This window comes from Protopterus annectens, chromosome 4.part0, assembly GCF_019279795.1.
Source record: "Protopterus annectens isolate FY-2018-M chromosome 4.part0, PAN1.0, whole genome shotgun sequence".
NCBI lineage: Eukaryota > Metazoa > Chordata > Ceratodontiformes > Protopteridae > Protopterus > Protopterus annectens.
In genome coordinates this window covers 1,039,435,977-1,039,459,329 of record NC_056733.1, presented here as the reverse complement: position 1 = coordinate 1,039,459,329, position 23,353 = coordinate 1,039,435,977, and the positions used below count along the sequence as shown (strand labels likewise).

Here is a 23,353-nt window from a genome sequence, read left to right as displayed (position 1 = left end):
TGAGGGACTCCACTTGTGACTGGCCTCTTTGTAGTGGTGGACTCCCCATTTCTAACTTCCTGGGTCCTGTCTGTGAGCCAGTTGGCTATCCACCAGGTGACATACAAGTTTGTACCTAACCTCTTGAGTTTGTCAACAATGCCTGAGTGGGGTATTGTGTCAAATGCCTTGGCCAGGTCAAGGTAGGCAGTGTGAATGATTTTTCCCTCATCTATTGCCTTGGTGACCTTCTCAAAGAAGTCTACCAGGTTGAGTAGACATGATCTGCCCTTGACGAAACAAAACTTGGTTGGGTCCAGTGTCTGGAGATGTATTATATCTCCATTGATCATCTCCATGATAATTCTTTTCATAGCTTTACATATAAGACTAGTGAGACTTATGGGTCTGTAATTTCCAGGGTCTGTAGATGGCCCACCTTTGTGCAGAGGGATGGCAGTTGCCTTTCTCCATTCATGAGGCACAAAGCCTGTTTGGAGGCTACAGTTAAATAGTAATTCCAGAGGCCCTAACAGGTCATGTTTTAAGCTATTTAGAAGGCATCCTGGGATATTGTCTGGGCCCACTGATGCAGTGTTCTTGGTGTTAGAGAGAGCATTAAGGACTTGTGAGGGATCAGAGAGAGTTGGGTTATGTGGCATCTGGCATTGCTGCATTTTATTTTGGTTCTTATATAATGATCTGCTTAGCAGTATTAAATGCCACCTATCAGGAAGCCGGGGCCTTCAGCATACCATTTTTTTTTTGTTTTTTGTTTTTTTGCCCTTCTTGTCTAAATCGTCCAAACTGGCACTAAATTTCCCTTCCAAGTAAAAAATAAATACTAATACTTTCAAATGTAGTCCATTTTCTGCCATATCCTTTAATATTTTATTTCATCCTTTTCACCTTTATCTGCTTTGCACAGCTCCCAGACTTCAAGTTATCACTGTCCATCTTTCATGCCTCAAAATTTAAGCCTTCATTTTACAAATAATCCAACTATTATTTATAATGTAGCACAGTTACCTCAAAGCAGGCAATATTCCTAACATTCATCAACTATTTACAAACATCATCTATTGATTTATTAATTTATACAATTTGTTAACAGGTATAAAACACTGATCCCATTCGAATAATTTCAATCTCAGCCCAGAATGTGAAAACATATCAAGTGGAAAAATAAAAAATAATTTATGTAATAAAAGAGCACACTGAGAACCAAGGCATAACTAATATACAATAGCAAAAAATGATTTAAGAAGGTAGTAAGCAGAAACCACTATGTACAATATTTACATCAGTTGGAGTAGCAAAATATTAGGCAGTAAACAGACAATCATGCCTGTAACACTGCCTTTTGACAACATATGCTCTGCATGAAACCTTCAGTACTGTTCAGATAAACACTGATTGCTAAAAATTTGCTTATGTCATTTACCAATAATGGAAAAGAAAAAAACAATTGCTTCACTTAAATCTAGGCTAAGGAAACATTGAAACAATAACAGAAATTTCACAAGCAACAGAGAAAATATATTTATAATAGAAATATGATTTCTGACAAATGCCTAAAAAAATAAATCTAACTAATTTCTTCTTATTCCATGGTATTTATCAGTTTTAATAGTTATCATACACCTCTGGAAATTATAAAATAACTAACGGCAGCAGACCCAAGAATTATTTGACTGTACTTTCCATAACAGTAAAACATTACATGGAATCCGTATGGGCCTGTCTCTATCACTTACTTAACTAATATGTAAAATAAAATATAATATAATTACAAACATTTGTTCCATGCCCATAAGATGTAATTTCATACAGTTATGAAAAACAAAACATTAACTATGGCAAGGCTTTTTAATTATGTTTGTGTATACCAACTCTGCAACTTTTTATAAAATAAATGTAGTACATGGAGTGCACTAATTATGCTCTGAAATCTAGAAAAAGATGAGTCTATTATGTACCTCTCTAACATCAGAGAGGTGCCTAACAAGTGCTGTTATGCACTTTTGAATACAATCATAATCATGGCTCATTCTGCATCATACACAGCAGCCACTACAGAGTGGAGCTGGAAACTCTAACAGTTTAAAAGCTGCAACATATTTTGGACTGTAACAGAAAAATGCAACAATGTACCTGACTGTAGAGCCTAACAGTTTTTAAAGCTGTTAGAGGATCAGAAGTAGTTTACTTATGACCACTGACATAGCACAAAACATGCTATGTCTTTTAGATCTTTAAAATAGCACTACTGCACTTATTTTTCCTCTGTTTAACTCATAGCTTAGGCTTTGTGTACTACAAAGAATTATGATCAGGTTTCTTCTATCGCAGGCAAGTTGTTTCATGTTCTTAAACTGAGTGTCAGAATTTATTTTTCAAGTTTGTTTCATTCTGTTTTGAAGGTGACTTTCTTGCTATCCATTTCTTGAATAGAAAATAACTTTGCGGGATTGCAAGCTCAAGCATAATACTCCGTATCATACTTATCCACATCGTTGATCTTATTTTAGCCCTACATATGTACAAGGAAACATTTATCATATGTTAATGCCAATTTAGCCTTCCATTATACACACTGCTTAATACTCAGTGTACATTTTAAGAGAGCTAACCCTGGGACACCTCAGTCCATACTTTTCTATATTTTTTCAGTCTATCCAGCAGTCTTATTCCTGGGGCACAATTCATACTCAAACATCTGTCTTCCTTTAAAATAATTTTTTTCTCCTACTCATCCTCCATTTCTTTTGAAATATTTACTTCCCCCAAATTGATGTATTTTCTCCTTTATTCACATTACACTTGACCCATTCTATCATGTAGTTTCTTTATATTCCCAATTGCTTCTTCAGAGTTTCAAACATCAACATTTTATTATTGAGAAAAACCTTCAGTCTGGAAATGACAGTCTCATTTCAGCTTCCTCCATTTAAACTCCTGCTGTGCATCTATTAATCATAAATAATGTATTAATGTCACCGCCAAATAATCACATTTTATAAACACAAGCCACCTTTCTGTACACAATTTTTTCATTGATTGCAACAGATTCCATAAATTTTGCTCTTTTTCCTTGCAGCATGAAGAACCCAGCAAACCCCACATGGCAGCCAGTCTGCCACTTAGTTAAGGAGTTGACCAGCAGTGGAAACTTTCATCCCCCCCCCCCCACAGGCAGTTAGTTGGAGTTCACAGTATGCCACAGGAATGGGCAAGGACATAAAGAAAAAAACACTCAGCAGCAATATGACACTGCACAGAGTCCTCAGTCTCCTCACTGGCCCCGTATGTAAAGCAGACAGAAGCTGGGGGGTGGGGGATGGGGGGTTAGGTCCTGTAAACCTGGCGAACAAGAAGAGGAACTGATGGCAACCGATGGTCAGTTGCAGGGAGCCCAAAAAGAATGTTCATTTGCAAGGCTTAACTTCAGCTTCTGTGAGGGGCAAGTGCTTTACCAGTGCTACTCCCATGGTCTATCATAAAACCAGTCCACTCAGCCATTTTGCTTGTCACAAACTCCAAAAACGTCATTTTTTTCTAGACTTTCAAAGCCCCATAAAGTCATAGATTATGATATCTCTCTTCATCCTCTATTTCAGTTAAGTGCTGATAAATCTGCTCCAGTTCCTTCTCTACCCCAGTCTCATAAATTTGCTGTCTGGCAGAGTCTGTGGTTTGCATTTGATCATGAAAACAATCCACTTTGTCTGACACGATCATACTTAGTCATGTCATATAAACACCAAACAAGCCAGCAGATTTATCAAATTATTTTGTGTAGCCTCCACACAACTGGTAATGTTAACAACATTCTGTCACAAAGCTGTTCTCGACTCTTTACCAGCAGAATGTAGCTTCCCATCATGGCTATCCCACTGCGATTCTTTAATGAATTCACCTTCGCGACATCTCATTCCCTAGTTACAATCTGTTTTTCATTTATTTTATTTTATTTATTTATTTTATTTATTTAACATTTGTTGACCGGGAATTCATCACTATTAACAAAGGCATGATACCTTTACCTATCAAGTAGACAGACTTACCTTTCGTTCAGTCTCTCTCTCTCTCTCTCTCTCTCTGTAAACAGAGCAAGACAAGGAGATATCCAACTTCAAGCAGGAGTGACTGCACATGTCTGATATTGGTGTGATTCTTGTCATCTGATTAAGACGTCATATTTCTGTGCTGAGTATCTTGCTAGGACATGGTTGCAGTGATGCATGCATAAACATTTTCTTGCCTGGACTGTTGCAATGTCTTTTACTGCAGTGGTGGTACTCTGGAGTGGCTACAAAGTGTACAGACGTCCATCACATGGTTAATAAAAGGACATTTCTATTCTCCATACATGCAAAACATAAATTTTGTTAGTGTAGCAGCAAACATCACCATCTTTAGGTCTGTAACTGTAAGAAGGCTAAATGCTATCGATGTGGAAAAAGTGTGCTTATAAAAGAAGCATTGTAAAGCAGTCACAAGAGCAGAATAAAAATGATAATTATAATGGCAAAAATGCTTAATATACATGAAAGACTAGCAAGTACATGAAGACAAACTGAGTCACCAATGTATCTGATAAGTATTCAAAAAGAAATGCGTTTACATGTATTATAGATAATAAACTAGCAACCATAGAAACCAATGCAGTTTCAGCATTATCTATTATACATGAAAAAATATTCATGTATTGCTTCCAAAAAAACACTTAAAACACACATACAAGTAATTTTCTTTGTTGGGAGACATAATGGCAATAGAATGTTATAAAAGCCAGAAAATATTTCCCTTTAGTTAACGTAAAACATAAAATACCAGCTTTGTGCAGGAAGAAGTGGATGTAGAAATAACTGCTAAAGTAGAAAGAAATTAAGTTTGTGAGCTGGTTGTGTAGGTGGCATAGAGATATAAGGCCCTGACTATGGCCCAGTTGGCCCAAGTTTGATCCTTCATGCAGGTGTTTGATAGTGCAAAGCAGCGAGGATGGGCATGCTCATCCTAAGGAAGAGTAGGTGAGCAGTGTAAGATGGACATGCCCATCCTGAGGAGGATTAGGCAGGCAGTGTAGGATGGACATGCCCATCCTGAGGAGGATTAGGCAGGCAGTGTAGGATGGACATGCCTATCCTGAGGAGGATTAGGCAGGCAGTGTAGGATGGACATGCCCATCCTGAGGAGGATTAGGCAGGCAGTGTAGGATGGACATGCCCATCCTGAGGAGGATTAGGCAGGCAGTGTAGGATGGACATGCCCATCCTGAGGAGGATTAGGCAGGCAGTGTAGGATGGACATGCCCATCCTGAGGAGGATTAGGCAGGCAGTGTAGGATGGACATGCCCATCCTGAGGAGGAGTACACGGGAAGTGTAGGATGGACATGCCCATCCTGAAAATAAGAAGGTGGGAGGTATGCATGCATGAGGCACACTGCTGTGATGTTCTGCAAGGTGGAGACTGAAGTGTCTACAACACTAATACTACCTGGGGGTGGATAAAGCATCCTGCTGAAATCAAGTCACTTGCAGAAGAGAGTGACCAGGCAGCAGTGATACATACTGCATGAACCGCCCTGGGGTGTTACCAATTTGCACAGGCATGTAGAACAAAAGGAAAAAGATTCCCTGGCAGCAGTGTGATGCTGTGCTCATTGACCCAGCTTCCTTACTGCCCAGGGCATAAGGTAATCTGGGAATGTAAATAGAAGTTTGGTGAACCCAGAGGATAAGGAGAGAGCCTGAATGCAAGCTGATGGTCAGCCATGGGGAGGAAAAAAGTCCATGAGCCAGAATGTGTTGCATACTTTTACAAAAGTGGAAGAAGAGCCCGAATAGCATGAAGAAGTGTTTTATGAGGAACTGGATCCATAAATTAGACTAGAAGCACTAAGATATATCTTCTTCCCTGAATGGATTAGTGGATGACTGTGCTTAGTGGTAGAACTTTATTTCTCTAAAATAGTTTAAGCCACATATAGAGGCTTGTTTGTGTATAACACACTACCTTTCACTGTGCTTTCAGCACTGCATGCTTTAAAAAGAATAATGAAAAATGTTCCATGGAGCTGAATGTGGTTGCATACTTGAATGACTTGCAGATAATAAGGCCATGAGCATCTGAATGATTTACATATATTGCTGCAAAAATGTCAAGAATATGGACTGTCAGTTAAACATCAAAACTCCAGTTTGGTAACTCACAGACTAAATATGTGGAGGAACTGGCTGGTCAGAAAGGGATATGAACTTCTGCAGGGAAAATGAAAGACACACACTCTCACACAAGTGTGTGTGTGTGTGTGTGTGTGTGTGTGTGTGTGTGTGTGTGTGTGTGTGTGTGTGTGTGTGTGTGTGTAGATGCATCTTTGTTTTTTTGTGAAAGAGTTACAGGCATTCCATGTTTTGATTAATGAGTGTGTGTGTGTGTGTGTGTGTGTGTGTGTGTGTGTGTGTGTGTGTGTGTGTGTGTGTGTGTGTGTGTGTGTGTGTGTGTGAGCATGTGTGTGTGTTTCTGTGTTTGTTTCTTTGTGAAAGAGTTACAGGCATTCCATGGTTTGATTAATGATTATGTAAAGTCCATGTCTAACATGTGTGTGCGTGTGTGTGTGTGTGTGTGTGTGTGTGTGTGTGTGTGTGTGTGTGTGTGTGTGTGTGTGTGTGTGTGTGTGTCTGTGTGTGTGTGTGTGTGCACGTTTCTGTGTTTGTTTCTTTGTGAAAGAGTTAGAGGCACTCTATGGTTTGATTAATGATTATGTGAAGTCCATGCCTAAACAAAGGCACAGTGTTGCCACTGATACATGGTTTGATGAAAAAAAATGCCATGGCAATGGAAATCACTTAAGTAATGTTTTCAGAAATGTAAGAAAATGCTAACACATGACAAGGATTTGATACATTATGTTCATGAACATGCATCTTTTAAAGATGTGATTCAATATTTTGTGTCTATAAAAGATCAATTGCACATGCATCAAGAATCCTTTCTTAGAGTGAAAGAATGTCCCAAATCAAAAAAAGAAGCACTTATTTTAATTTTTTCAGTAAGAAACTGACATCAATACTTTTGTGGTAAAAACTAGGCCTGTTTATTGTCTACAAAACCATTATTAACATAGTTTATTGAGCAAAACAGTTTACCTGCACTGGAGGAAGTAGCCAGAAAAGAGCTATAACGTTGTCTGCCTCTAACTATTGCATAGAATACAGAGATTCTAAGAATCATAGTAGTCCTGAAAATTTTGATAAAATGACAAAAGAATTTGTACATTATATGAAGTTGAGTGAGGATCATTTCCTGGTCATTCCTGTGACAGAAATGATTCCATGTGTAACTAGAAATGAACCAGAATTGTCACAAGTTTACATTTTGTTATAGAAGGCTGGCAAGTAAATGTACGATGACAGTTTGAGTTCCAGGAAAAGCAGACCTTTCATTGTAGAAAGATTATAGCCTGTGCCGAGGATAAATGGAAACTGAAAAGACCTGTGTTTGAGAAACTCTACAAAGATCACCCTGGCATAGTCACAATGACAGCACTAGCTAGGAAAGCTGTCTGGTGGGGCTTACTGTCACAATCTGGATGCCCACAGTCTTGAAAATCTTATAACCCTGAGACCATAATACCAAAGAACAAAAACACTAAAAACCACAATGTCTAAAACTCTCGAATATCAAATCCCCCTACTGCTGTGCACCTAAGAATGATTGTTAACATGGGTCCTGCAAAGGTGTGGACCCAGAAACAAGTGCTAACATGACTCCTGCAGGGGGCAGTCCAATGTTGTGGTCTTCTGCATTTTGGTAAAGCATTATTATAGTCTCAAGATTATGATTTTTCAGGATTGTGTACTTCAAGACTATGACCACTGTTCTCTCCTCGTGATTTATCTGCACATAATGTAATGAACAACATACACTGTTACATCATAAGAATTTCATGTATTTTATTTTGTTAAACAGAAATAAGTAATCCATCGTACTAATGTAACAGGGTGCCCAGCAATGAATAGTTTATCTAAAATAATTATACAAACTTTAAAGACAGGTATAAAGGAATTGTTGAACATTATGTCAGAAACTGAGGATAAAGTTTTACTTTTTTTCTGCTGCAAAGCGGAATAATTCTGAATTGCACTGCAAGACAAATATCTGAAAAAATATTCTTCAGTTAAAATACCAGAATGGAACTGAACCTGATAATATTGAATTTGAATAGGACTGCTGAAAAAGTAAGTGTATAAAAGTCCCTGCATGACAAACACGTAAAGGACATTCAATATATAAGAATCACTGCTTCTCTAAGAAACTACGGGGGTGGTCAGAAGTGGATTCCAGGATTTTATGTGAATGCAATTTGATTCAGTTTCATGTCAAGTTCCAGGTGGTAGATCATTATTTCTTACAGGAAACATTCTGCCCATCTGAAAACTAGGTAGTCAATGGTTAAGGATATTAACACTTAAAAACAAGTAAACCCCAGTAAAAGAATATTAGACAGTCATTCTGTTTATATGCCAAATGTGGAGAATGACTCGTTCCAGTCCTGACTTCTTCCCAGACTCTGCACAAAAGACTGATATGTAGATCAATTGTTGCCTACCTTTCTGTGCCATGACTCACTTTAGAACTTTGAAAAGCTCACACGACCCACCCAAAATAATCAACATTAGTTGTGGCAGGGAGGTAGGATGGAGGATACTGCACCCTGCCTTGATATTGTGGCAGATATTCCACTGGTCTGATATGAACAGACGTGTTCAGACTCCTTTAGCCTTAGCATCTACCACAAACTGTAGAAACAACTGTGTGGATCATGCATGGCATAGAAAGCTTGGGAACCATTGGTTTCATAGCTCTCAATGAATCAGAAAATAAATCTCAACAGAATAAGAGACAAGGCAAAGGTGATGACAAAACTGATAGCTATGGATCATTATGGTTTATGGCATTTGGCAACATTAACAGAATGATGATGATCCAGAGAGATGCCAAATATAAGAAAATACCACTGTTGTTGGTGGGTCTTGATGTAGACAAAACATTTGACAGACTAAGCTGGGAGTTTATGAGCAGAGCAATGGATGCATTTGTATTCCCTGTTAAAATTAGAAGGTTGCTATGGAGAATACATGAGGGATCAAATGTGAAAATTAAAGTGGATGGGTTCCTATCTGATAATTTTTGTTTGAGCAGAGGAACCAGACAGGGGTGTCCTCTTTCCCCTTTGTTATTTGCACTATATATTAGAATCATTGGCAAAGAAAATAAGAGACTCAGAAATTCAAGGATATAATTGATATGATAGTCAAGAAAAGCTGACTCTGTTTACAGATATTATTTTATACCTGATAAAACCAAAAAAAAAGGGCATTTCGGTGTTGTGGAACATTATGAGGTAGTCACATCAGGAGTCCCTGCATTCACTTTAGATAATGTTAGATTTCACTGAATTTGGATGAGTTAACTGCGTTTCTGGAATGGTATAAGTTAATGTCCTAAGGCAGAGATGCTAAATTTTAGTTAACTGAGGAAACTGTGCAGTTATTCATCTACTTGCACTGCTAGCAGCATTTCCAGTACTGGACTCTGACTCATTCACATTTACTGTGGAGGAACAAGAAGAACATTGGTCATTGGTCAGCTTGTTAAATTTAGCACACCATCGATGGATGGGATGGTGGACAATCAGTGGGCATGGAAGGAACTTCACACTACCATGTATGATACATGAAGTTCAACAGAAAACATGTAACACAGATAAATTAATAAGAGGAATGCAGGAGATGTGTTATGAAGAGACATGAGAACAATGAGGCACGTATGTACAAGAACAGAAAGAATGAACAGAAAGAGGAGATATGATCTGAACACAAGTCATGGTTACAGGCTGAGTAGGAAAATTGCAATTAAAAAAAAGGATACAGAAAGGAAGACAGCGTGGAAGATAAATGGTTCAAAACTGGATTGACAGAATGAAAGTACAGCACATTCATTGAATGCACTTCATGTAGAAATAGTGCAATCTATGTGTATGCCCAGTATCAAGAAAGGAAGGGATGAAACAAATATAGCAAAAAGGTCACTTCACAGAGGTTAGCTGCAAATGTTTATGGACTCAAAAAATCACAGGCTTTCTTGTATTTATCAGAATTTTCATATGTTCCTATGCAGTGTGTTTCACTTCTGGGAGATCCTGATGATACATTTACTACATGGGGCCATATGCATTGTGTTTGTGGACTCACATTTTAAAATACTGCAGGTTTTTTTTTCATAATATATTTACTTAGTAATTATATGCTTCCAGTCTAGGGACTATCCAGTAACCTAGCCCAAATTCCCAGTTGCCTCCAAGCACTGTCTAATTAAGCAGCATGCTCAATGTCACATACTAGGCACAAGGGATAAAAGATAATCGAATTCTGCACCAGAGGGATTACACCTCACAGCATTAACCCTCTGCACCAACTGCCAGACTTCTTATCAATGAATTATCATACTGTGTTAAACACCAACTCTTATACTCACCATAGATTGTGAATGTTCACCACAGTCAGGAAGATAAGTCAGACAGAAAATAAAAAATACTATAACCTACATCACTGTCTCTGCTTTTTGTTTTCTTTTGCAGTTTTCTATATTTAGCTTTTGCCTGTTTATCGGTTCTCTAACAATCAAACTGGTTTGAAATGACAGCTAATTAACTGAAATGAAACTTTCAGGAGCAGATCCACATCCAATGAAAACTAGCTTTAGCCATTTCTGTCTGCATTTTTGGCCTAGTATATGACTATTTGGTGATTATGATTTCTGTATCATGTTTTCTTTTAGTGCCCACAGAATATCTGTGCTTCAAAGGGACAGTTAGTTGTGATGGAATGTCGAGTTCGAGCTACCCCTCCTCTCCAAGTGTGGTGGTACAGAGGGAACCATCTGATAAAGGACTCTGCCGAATTCCGAATCCTAACAAAAAGTAGGTCATTGGTAGATTTTAGTGAGTGAGTCTGCAAAGAGTGCGCACAGAAAATAAATATAGCCACAAACACAAAATAAACAGGTTAACTCATTCTCAACAATGGAGCTCAGGAAGTTTTGCACTGTGACTGCCAATGGGTGGAGGCCAAGATTTTTGATAGAATACAATTATGCCCTCACATTTCAAACAAATGTTCATACCTCTGGAACTACAGAGGTTGCTAAAAAGTGGAAATGTTAAACTCTTCAGCACAAGCTATTTTTATAGTGGTAGTATTCCTTAGGTTCTAGGTCATAAACAAGTCACAATAAACACAGTAACTATTAAGTTTGTTATATTTTGTACACAGCTTACAAATATCTCATCACTCACTCACATTACAGACATACTGTCATCAGAATTTTGCTCATCCAGTTACTGCTTTCACATAATGCAAAGCAGTTCTTCCTCTGCTACTTGGTTGTCGAGATAATTAAAACACATGGCATTTATGACACTCATTATACAAACAACAATTATTATCTCTTCACCTGCACTAGACAGAGGTAAAAAGTCAACATGGTTGCATTTGCCATTGTGTAAGCTTTACAGTGAAACATTCTAATACGTTGTATGTGGCATGGTTTTGAAATTGTTAATGTAAATATGAACAAGCAATATTTGATGCCTAGCGGCACAGTAGGAGGCAACTGAACAAGTGCCTGGAAGTGTCACTTGGATGTAATGAGTTAAAGACTGCCAAATGATAAAGTGTCTGGGTGCTCCCTCCAAATTAGTTTATCAAAGTGTGCAACTTCTGATCAAGGGCTTTCAGGAACACAGAGCAGTTCTTGCTCCTGGCTACTATTGCTTTAAACACCTTACTTTATTTTATTGTAATTATTTATACATCTATGATTTAGTTATTCTTTTTATACTGTCTTCCAATGCTGGTACATTTCAGTCAGTCAGTGTTCCAGCCCTGTCTTTCTTTTGTTCGGGCATTTATCTCCTCTGCTTTCTGTTGCACAGTTACTTCATGTAAGAGCATCCATGTGCAATAAGGGCTTGTAGTCAGCTCTTGTGTGACCTGAGCAATGCATTTTCTTATGCGGGACGTGTGTGTGTGTGTGTGTGTGTGTGTGTGTGTGTGTGTGTGTGTGTGTGTGTGTGTGTGTGTGTGTGATACTGCAGTATGTGATAGCAAACCATATGATCTTGTTACGTTTTACCTCATAAGCAGAACCCTGCATTCTGTGTAATGTTAAACCGCATGGATCGTGCTGACCTGGATGAGGCCTGTAAGCATCTAAATTTGCTTTCTTAAATGTTCCTTCTTGATTGATGCCATCCGGGAAGGGTTGTTTTGATACAACTTAGCCCTGCCCATGTAAAATTAGTACCTCCTCTTAAGTCTGTGATCTATAGTTATTTATATTTTATTGACTGGGGTGTCCAATTTGACAGCAGCAGAAGAATATGGGAAGTTTAACCTTCCAGAAAACTGTTAAAACATTTCTAGGCAATTTTTGATATCATGATTCAGGAACATGTAGTGGGCAAGACAGTGCAAACGTCAGGGTGTCTGGACTACAATATCATCCTGAATTAGAAACTCAAACATCTGCAGTCACTGATCACACCCTGGTCTAGCAGCAATACCTGAATACCACACTGCTCTCCATAATTTTATTTAAACTTGTTTTCAGCTCATTTTCTAAAATTAGAACCAGTGTCAGACAGCCTCTTGAGTAGGACTGTTGGCTTTTATGGTCATGGTTCTATATTTCTGAGCTTCTCTTGTTTGAGAAGTAATGTTATGATAATTCCAGATGAATTTAGGAAGTTTAAGTCAAAGGCTTCATCTTTGGAGGCCCCTTATTTAAGCATTTTATCAAAGATCACAAGAAAATTTAAACTAACAGGACCTGAATCATTTTACATAGCACTAGTGTAGGCATATGAAATCAGAGATATATCCACAATTGGTGGTATGCACACAGCCAGAAAACACCTCAAAAATTGAAGAAATCAGTGTCTTAAAAAGGGTTTCTGAAAAAGAAGCTCTTCAAGTCCAAAAATCAAGTTGTCACATTAGTGAAACAGAAAAAGCAGTTTGACCTAAGTTTAGTGTGATTTTGGTATGAACGGGTTCCTCCTTGCTTGCTGATGTACCAGACTACTGACATGTTGTCTGTATGAATTGCAGTGGTCCCCAGAGGGAGAGCATCCTGAAAGGCTTGCAATGAGAGGAGTACTGCTCTCATCTCTAGGACACTGATATGCAATCTGGTCTCTAGGTGAGTCCATATGCCTTGGAACATCTCCCCCTTGAACTGCCTCCCCCACCCTAGCTGAGAAGCATCTGTGGTCACTGTGGCCATTGGGGGGATAAAATGTCTGCCAACAGACAGGTTGGAGTGAATCCACTATATTAGATGACTTCTGAAAATATTGGTCAACCTGATAAGGAATAGTGTAGATAGACCATTGAACAGCCAACGTCCACTGTCAGATGTGCATATAGTATCTGGCTAGAGATGCCAAGATTATAGCAGCTGCCATAGATCCCAGGGCCCACAGAATCAGAATGGCAGGAGGAGAGGGATGAGATAGTATAGCCTGGACCTAAAGAGACATAGTGCTGATGGGATGTTGGGGCAAGGAAGCTATCTGCGTAATGGTGTTCAGCTGAGCCCAGATAAATTCCAAAGTTTGTATCGGCAATGGTTGTGACTTTTTTGGGTTTATGGTGATGCCTAAAAACTGGGGTATCCAATAGAGAAAATCCTTGGTCTGAGCCAGTAGATACCGTGTAGGGGCAGTTAGAACTCAATTGTCTAGATACAAGAATATCTGAAACCCTTGTGGTCAGAGATGACCTGAAACCACTACCATGCATCTGGTAAACACTCAGGGGCTGTGGTTAGACCAAAGGGTGGGGCTCTGAATTGGAAGTGACTGGCTCCCATGCAGAAGCGCAGGTGACTTCTGGAGTGCCTGTCTGTTTTGATGTGATAGTATGCATCCTTCAAGTCCACAGAGCACATCCATATCATCTTTCCTTAGTAATGGAAGGATAGACTTAACCATAACCATCTTAAATTTCTCTTTCTTTACATATAAATTGAGTTTGCTTAGGTCCAAGATAGGCTCAAGTCCCCTGTTTTCTTTAGCACCAGAAAGAAATGGGAGTATGATCCAGAGCCTCTCTTCTTGGCTGGGACCTCTCAGATGACTCTCTTTTGCAGTATTTTTTTGATTTCTAGAACTGCCAGGGTGGAATGTCAGGGAGCTTCTTTTGAATTTTTGGAGGGCCTAGAAAAAAGTGAATGTAGTAGCCTCTGGATATCATGCTTTGCACCCACACATTTATAGTTATTTGAGCCCAGGTCCCTGGGTGCAAGGAAAAATGACCCCTGACAGCCTCCAGATCTGGACAGTTGGGCAGTGCTTCAGAAGTGCTGAAAGGGCTTGTCAGAAAATGGTTCCCTAAAACCTTCATTTTTATGGGCCCCCTCTGCCTCTAGGGCAGCATCTCCCATTAAGGCCCCATCCTCTGCCTCTGGAGAGGTACTGTCCACCTTGATCAGGAAACAATCCTTGAGACATTCGGAACCAAGTCTTTTTAGCCCCTCTTTGATTCCCTGAGTAGGTTTGTTGAGGGGTGGAAAACTTGATCCCCATGGCAGACAAGGTCTTACACTCCACAAAATCACAAAGCCTCAGCCATGCCTGTCTACATATAGCAATGCCAGCTGCCCTTGAGGATCCTTCTGCTTTCTTGGAAACGAGCCTCATGGAAGAATTTGCCAGGGAAGTAAAAGTGGTCATCTTCGGAGAAACAATATCAAGATCCTCCTTAGGCATTAACTTCGACAAGGACTCAGAAATTTCCTTAACTAGTTCTCTCCGTAGGTGAATGAAATGTGCCAAGTAATTAAGTGTCTAAGTGAAAAAGTCGCTGAAGCAAAGGTGCACTTCCTGAACCTGTCCAGCGGTCTGGACTCCCTGTTCAGCAGGTAGAGAGGACAGCTCTGCTGTGCAAGCTCTTTCTTTGTATCTGCTACCACCACCATCAACTGGGATGCCTTTTCTCCAACATTTTCGATCTTTGGGGGGGAGAAAGGATTTTGTCTGGGTCCTTTGGTACTGGTTCTATATTGTCCAGCTCCTTCCAGGTCTGACAGGCAACAAGATCTATAACAGTGTCTGCCACAGGGACTACCCAAGATGTAGATGGGCCTGCCCCAAAGGCCTCCAGAAATATGCACTCCTCTACAGAAGGTTTTTTTGATGACCAGCCACCTCTTTGCTTTAAAATTTCCATGAAAAGGAGACATCCTCTGGTGGTGATTTGGGAGACTCTTCTCCCTCATAGTAGTCCATATCCATGGTAAGGGACTCCAGTGGAGAGTCCAAATGCCTCCTCTTGCATGTCCTCTTCCGTGGGATCTCCTCCATGGGATATTCAGGGTAGGAGTCAGAAGAGGAAGGGGCCACCTCAGGTAGAACGGTCTGGAGGTCCCTAGAGGCAGGCTGACCCTAGACAGAAATGGAAGGTTCAAGACCCAGATCCAATGCAGGAACACAGGGAGGAGCAGAAGTAAAAGGGTCCAGTTCTCTGCCTGCAGAGAAGGCTTTTTCCAAAACCCAGAAAGCCAGAGGTCCCAGGGACAGTCTTCGCCACTCCCTCAGGGCCGACATCCCTAATGAGGAAGGTAGGAGCACCCATAACCTCAACTCGCAGACAGAACTGGACCCGCACTTTTGAGGGCCAAAGCTCCAAGGTGAAGGGAAAGATCCAATAAAATCAGAGTCGAACCTCACCCCTCTGATCCAGCCATGACATCACAGATATGGGACTCACTCCAATCTAAGGATCATGAGGCAGAGGTAGTCATGGTCAGCATTGAGGTCCTTTGATCCAACCCTGAAGCTTTCAGAAGACCTTGTCCTGGGGCTCCAAAACCACTACTTGGTTCAGAGAAGGAGAAAAGGAAGTGGAAGGGAAACTCTTGGATCCACGAGGGGGTGGAGCTGTAAGTACCCCCATCTGGATCTGAGCCTTGATAATGGACCTAAACATTTTGTCCATGTCATCATATAGGGTTCCAGAGGATCTAGAAGAAGCCACTGAAGAGGGTTGTGAATGCCTAGGAATCTGCAGAATCTTTGTTGGCACCATCAGAGACACGGATCTGATAGATTCCCTGGGTGACTGAATCCTAGAGTCCAGATCTGGGAATTCCTAGACAAGGGGCTGAAGAGCTGTTCAAGTGCCTGGATCTGATCCCTTAGGAGCCGCCGAATCAGTATGGATAAGAAGGTGAGATGGTGGAATCAGAGCCGACTTGGAGGACTCCGTTCCAGAAGAAGGCCCACTCAGAGCTGTCAAGTCTATTGGATCTGAAGAAGCCAACATGGATCTCAGCACCGACACTTTTGGATATGACTCTTTTGCTAGTTTTGCAGAAGGGTCTGAAAATGCCCTAGAGTGCTTATGGTGGCGATTCTTAGCCTCGGAACCCTGTCAATTCTTGGGGGGGGGGGGTTGAGCCACTGGAGAAGATAATGGAGAAGGAGGGGCCAAAAGGACCTTTAAAATTAGCTTATTTTTCCTTTTCTAAATAGCCCATGGATTGAACCCTTCATAAATTTTGCAAAGGGACTCCAAGTGGGCCATTCCTAAAGAATAAATGCACTTGTCATGTGCATCAGAGTGTGGACTCTTCCTCTCACACTCAGTGCACCATTTAAATCCTGTCGGTTTATTCATCTGTAAGAAACAACTACTGTAAAAAGAAAGTTTTTTTTTTAAAGAAAAAGAAGGGCCAAGGCCCAAAGGGAGAGGATAGGTGAAGGAAAAGAAGAGACCTAATGACCTCACAAGCTGATAGAGAGGGAGAATAATATATATATATATATATATATATATATATATATATATATATATATATATATGGATTCACTTCAGATGATCGAATTTCCGTAATCTCAAAACTAATATGATCGAGACCATATGTTCGAGATCATTTAAACACGTTTTTGCAGGGGAGCAAGCCCCCCTGCACCCCCACACCCCCCTACTTAAATATACTAACTCCAAGATTGCACTACAATGGGGAAAAGGGAAATCTCCCATTCCACGCTTCAGCAGACACTGTAGAATGAGAAATTTCCCTGATGTAGCGCAATCTCGGAGTTAGTATGTTTAAGTTGCAGGAGTACAGAGGGCTTCCCCCCTACAGAATCCCTCACCCAAAACAGTTACATACTCTATTTAACCCCCCCTTCAGTTTCTGAAAACTCAATCATATGGTCTCCAGCATATGAGTTTTGAGATTTCAGAAACTCGATCAACTGAAGTGAACCCATATATATATATATATATATATATATATATATAAATATATATATATATGTATATGTATATATATATATATATATATATATATATATATATATATATATATATATGTGTGTGTGTGTATATTAAAGTTCCAGAGTTGAAGGGTTTTAAGAAGAAAAAAAAAATTGAAGTAATCACTTATCTGTGAAAATAACGCTCGGAGCGCTGGAATCACATCTGTACCGACTGCTAGCAAACGAGATCTGGGGAGGTTGAGCTAAGGGCAGAGGATTATGGGTAAGGGAGAAACTTGAGCCTGGAAGCTAAGTCTGGTATTAAACTCTATGAGGTGCAAGGACTTCCCATAAGCACCTAGAAGACAAGAGAAAAACTTTTTTTTTTTTTTTAATTGCTCCTTCTTTCTGGAATGTAAGCTCATTGTATGATCAAGAAGGGAACAGTTTATTTTATAGCCAGAAAATTTCTCAAAAACCAAAACTGCACCAGTCCAGTTTAAGGCCATTATCTTTTTGCTAAGGACCTTCAAATAAGAAGTATAACATTTGTGGGAAGTACTAGGAAGCAGCCATGCAATTCTTAGCACTTTACAATGGAGGAAGTCTGGAAAAGCCATAGTCCTAGGATGAACTTTAGCATTGACAACTGCAAACTGAAAAAGGACAGTCGTAAAATTTAGGGTGTTTGCTAATGGCTGCAAATGTCCTGACGTTTCATGGGGTGTTTGAATGAAGTAGCCCAACATAAAAAGAGCCTTGTGTAAGCAGGACGTATAGCCCTGCAGGAAAGTTTGAACTGTCACTTTAAAAAAGAAAAATGTTTCTTAATGAAATTAGAAATTAGATGTGACTCTGCATTTGAAAGGTGTAATGCATGTGACTCGTACCTCTAACCATACATTAAGTAGTTTTAGCTACACACGATACATGGACATACTTTTCAACAGACTAACCAGAGGAGTGAGGTATTGTCCTGGCCTCAGGCTCAAGTTCTGCCTTGAGATAAATTTATTCACAGAGACAGAGACTCTGTTCCGTACATACTTTGCACTCATGCCCCAAGACCCCCACATAGTCTCATGACTCACATAAATATCCACAACCACAAAAGCTATGAAAGATTGTCACCTTATACAATCTCACCAAAAAGCCACTAAACAGCATAAATCCAACTCTGTACATTCTAAACAATTTTCCCTAGTACTGAATCCCAAAACCTATTAAAATCAAGCCATCCTGCTAACTGGTCAGATTCCAAACTCCATCTTAGAAATATCCAGCTGAGTCAAAGTTAGCAGTGGCTGTCTTTCCTCTAACAACTTCCTTCTGTAATTTACTGCAGCATCATGAACAACAAAACACAAGGTAATAACTGCCCTCACACTCTTGCCCCTCCTTCATTCAGGGCTCCCTTTTTACTTCTCTCACAAAAAGAAAAAAGAAACCAAAACACTTCTTGACAAAATTCATACTGATGCAGTGTTTATCTCGGATGGCCTACAGCCATAGTTCCTTTCCTCATAATATGGGAGGAACTCATCTTAACCCTGATTCAGTAATATATAAGATATCTCTCTATTCCAAAACATTATTCCCTCCATATGGAAGAAATTACTAATTAAACCGCTTCTAAATATTCAAAACCATATCTATACTTCCAGCTTCAGACCTGAACTCCTGACTTCAGGTAAAATTCCTGAAAAGCCAGTATGCAGGCAGCCATCCTCCTTCATTCAAAACTTGCTGTTCTATCCAGGCAGCAACATGGCTTCTAGACTGGGAGATGTGCAGTCACAGATCACTGGAATAGCAGATGGCTTTCTTATAAATATAAACAAGGGAAAACTTACAGGATGTGTTTTCATAGACATTACCAGTGCTTTTGGTGTACCCAGACATTGCCTTCTTGTTAGTATGCTACTATAAGCAAACAATAGTAACAAAGCAGCCCTTTGGTTCAAAGACGATCACTGAAACAAATGTTTCTATGTAAAAATTGACTCGTCCATGTCAGATGTCTCTCCCTTCAGTAAGGTGTTCATCAAGGCTCCTTTCTGGCTTCCCTTGTATTTCATTATTCATAAACAAAAAAAGATATACTGACCTTACAGAAGTCAAACTAGTATTTTGGAGAAGATATGGTGATTTACAAATCCATTTTATCACACCCAGCTATTAAACTGTAACTTGAGCAAAACCTGAAACTACTCTCTTACTGGCTAGAGAGTATGCAAATCACAGCTAATTCAAAACACACAAAAACATTGATTTTAGTAAACAATAAAACCCTTAAATCAGTGGTCTCCAACCTTTTTTGCACCAAGGACCGGTATCAATGTAAGATAAATTTCCATGGACCAGCCATCTCGCGGCGTGCATAATAAAGTAGATATTTATTTATTTATTTATTTGTTTGTTTGACATTTGTTTAATGAGGAGGTCAGACCTAAAAAGACAAATGGCAATGTTTGTCTTTCGGCTTTTTCCTGATAAGGGGTCACCACAGCGGAAGTCCAGTCCGCTAATGATTGGCAGTAGATTTTTACGAAACACCGAGGTGCCAGCTCAATGCCCAACCTTCAAAGAAGGCAGGCCCATTTACGCACACATGTCTTTCGAACGCTAACCAACCGCGGGGAGAACAAACAGACTCCACACAGAAGGCACTCCCAAGCCACGCCAAGAATCGAACGGGAGAACCTCTTGCTGTGAGGTAACAATGCTACTGCCATACCACCGCGACATAAAAAGACAAATGGCAATAATTACCAAAAAAAAAAAAAGTATATAATTTACTTAGCATAACATTGATCTACTATGGTTGAGAGGTAAGTAAACCTAATGGCAACCTTAATGATTTTGTTTATAAGAGCAATATTTAACATCTGTCCCTGTTATTTGGCTCTGTCCAGCATACCTCTCAACTGTACAGATTTTCACAGAATGTCCAGATCTTTGCCTCATATTTTTGGTCTTTTTCTCATAAAATTGTCATTTTCTGGCAAATCACTGGCAGATCATTGAGGCTGAAGTCAGAAAATAATGACAGACAGTTGAGTTTCATACTTCACACCCTTCAGAAAATTCATGCTAATGCAAAACATGTATTTCTATCAACTTTCAAAGTTTGTAAGAGCAGCACTTAAAAGGGTCCCTATTTTGGGCCTTTGTCCCCCCATTATTTTTGGCTTTGTCCAGATTTCTTGATCTAAGTAAGAGGTTGAGAGGTGTGTGTGTGTGTGTGTGTGTGTGTGTGTGTGTGTGTGTGTGTGTGTGTGTGTGTGACAGAGGGGGGAGAGAAAGAGTGAAGAGTGAGAGTGATTGCTGCAGCAGCAGCAATGAGGTTTGTGTACTTTTCATCCATACCACACACACACACACACACACACACACACACACACACACACACACGTGTGTGTGTGTGTGTGTGTGTGTGTGTGTGTGTGTGTGTGTGTGTGTGTGTGTGTGTGTGTGTGTATTTACATATATAGAAACCAACACAGCCACCACAGCCATGGTAATGCTAGTAAATCACATTGCTTTCTAGGTATGATTGATTTAATGAAGTGAATTGTTGTGACTGATTTACTAGTATTACCCTGGCTGTGGTGGCTGTGTTGGTTTCTATATTTGTTGGACTTTTCCTACTACACAGCTCTTTAGTGGGAGGCTTCATATTTGTATTTTTTTTCTGTGTCATTTGGAAGCACAACTACACATGGCCAAAGGGATTTCTAAAACAGGGATTGAACTTACTATTGCCCGTGAACCAGATGGAACATGGATATGAGTAAGTTACGCTTTGCTGATTTGAACAGCTTGGGTGACTTGTCTAGCTCCTTATGACATTGTGGTAAGAAAGATCTCAACAAAGATTTGTTACATCCAGGGGTGAACCCTCCGTTACACCTGAACCTAAGAACTGAAATTTAACAGGATACTGAAGGAGAATTTTCTGCATACTTTCTTACATGCTGCAAAAGAATTTGAAAGCAGTTTTTACGAATTAAAGAGACTCATACCTGTCACCCTCTCATTGCAAGAAATCTAGACAAAGCCAGAAATAATGGGGGTACAAAGGCCCAAAAACAGGGGGAGATTTTAAATACTCCTTCTAGTAACAAAGAAACATGCTAGAATTACAGGTCTTGCATTAATATATATTTTCTGAAGGATTTTAAGTCTGAAATTCAAATCTCTTTCATTATTTAGTATTATTTAGTGACAAAAATGCTAAATGATTTGTCAGAAAAGCACAAATTTTATGAGGAACAGACTAAAAATAAAAGGCAAAAATCTGGACATTCTGTGAAAATCTGGACAGTTGAGAGGTATGAAGAGACTACGATGACAGCACCTCCATTTGGAGGCGTGCCTTCATTATAAAGTCATTCCTAGAGGGCTGTGTGTATTGGTTATGCCAATGCAAGGTCATGCACACCCCGAATTAATGAGGAGATGGCAGAAGCCTAACCTGCATACAAGTTTCAGCTATATGAGGCTCCTAACTGTGTTTTTTGAGCCGAGGGAATGTGAGCTAATTGCTTTCTTAGATGGAAGCAGAAAGAGATTGAAGGCAAATATACCTCTGATTTTTGCAAGAATAAACTGGATGATATTTACCTTAAGGTGTCTCTATTTGATAATAAATTAGAGCAAGTGAAATTTAAGAAATTACAAAGAGATTATTCTTATTTCTGCAATGGTAATGTGTTTGTCTGGAAAAGGACTATGAATGGGGGATAAAGAGAGACAGAATTTTACACATGATGGACAGAATGAATTGGCTCCTCCTCTAACACCTAATACTGAACTTGTGTCTCATGCAACTCGCTCTAGCACACTACCTGAAATTACGGATTCGGGTACAAAGATTTAGACTGAGTGTACAAGGCAAGTCAATCTGGGGGCCCGGTCTAAAACTGCCTCCACATGTCCGGTGTTTTTTCTGGCTTTACCCCTCTAGATCAGAGAAACCTGGAACAGAAAGGAGGTGAGATCTCTAAGCAGAAGGAGAAAAAGAAGGACATCTGTCAGAAGTGAGAAAAGTGAAGCATTAGAATGTGCAATGGCTGAGAATCTTGTGTTTAACTTATCAGCCTTTAGGCTCAATGAATTTCATTTTAAGGTTTTGAATAAAGGTTTACATTTCATTCCGGCTGTATGTTCGAAACTTGGTGATATTACTTTAAGTTTAAAGATGTTTGGGAGAGAAATTATTTTGAAAACTATTTACAAAACTATATATACCAGTGAAGCTGCCCTTTTTAAGAAACCCAGTACCCACAGAATGTATGTGAACGAGACATCTCCCTTTTACTAGCAAAACCTCAACACTGTTTTCATAACATTAGTATAGAGGAAATGTCAGCCTGAGAGAGTTACAGAATAACTCTGAACTCATTATAAGACCAGCAAATAAAGGAGGGGGAACTGTGCTTATGGACAGAGCTTACTATCAGACAAAAGTCCTGGGATTGTTGGAAGATGACATTGCATATGAATTGATTACGAAGGGACAAATGGAAAGGATAAAGATCTTAGTAAGGCACATTCTCTGTGAGCTGAAGGAGAATAATTATATATCTGTAGAACTTTATGAATATTTAAATGTGACCCATCCTTTGACACCCATTTTTAAACGTTTACCTAAGATACATAAAGACCAGGTGGATCCACCTATGCGTCCTATTGTAGCAGGAGCAGGATGGGTCACTGAACCAGCTTCCCTCTTTGTTAAATATTGTTTGAAAGAAATTCTTATGTCAGCACCAGCTGTTGTGAGGGACTTTCAGCATTTCTTCCAATCCATGGGTCAATTCTTAAGGAATCGTAATGAGGGGAGATATTACTTTAACGTGACTATGGATATAAAAAGCCTCTTTACTGTGATTCCCAATGCATATGGATTGGCAGCACTTAAACAGTTTCTAGTTAAAGTCAGTGGCAAATGACACAAGGAAAATTGATTGAATTCATACATTGATGGAGGCATAATGTATTTATATTCGAGGAATGCCTATATTTACAACAA

General features: G+C 39.5%; 1 protein-coding gene across 1 annotated transcript in view; it reads left to right on the top strand.

Moving 5' to 3' along the window:
• The window catches only part of MYOT (myotilin), a 1,852,166-nt gene that overhangs the window by 547,437 nt on the left and 1,281,376 nt on the right, over positions 1–23,353 (top strand). Inside the window, exon 5 of the mRNA XM_044068976.1 lies at positions 10,827–10,968. Within this exon, the coding sequence (XP_043924911.1) occupies positions 10,827–10,968 (142 nt within the window). The remainder of the gene's footprint in view (positions 1–10,826; positions 10,969–23,353) is intronic.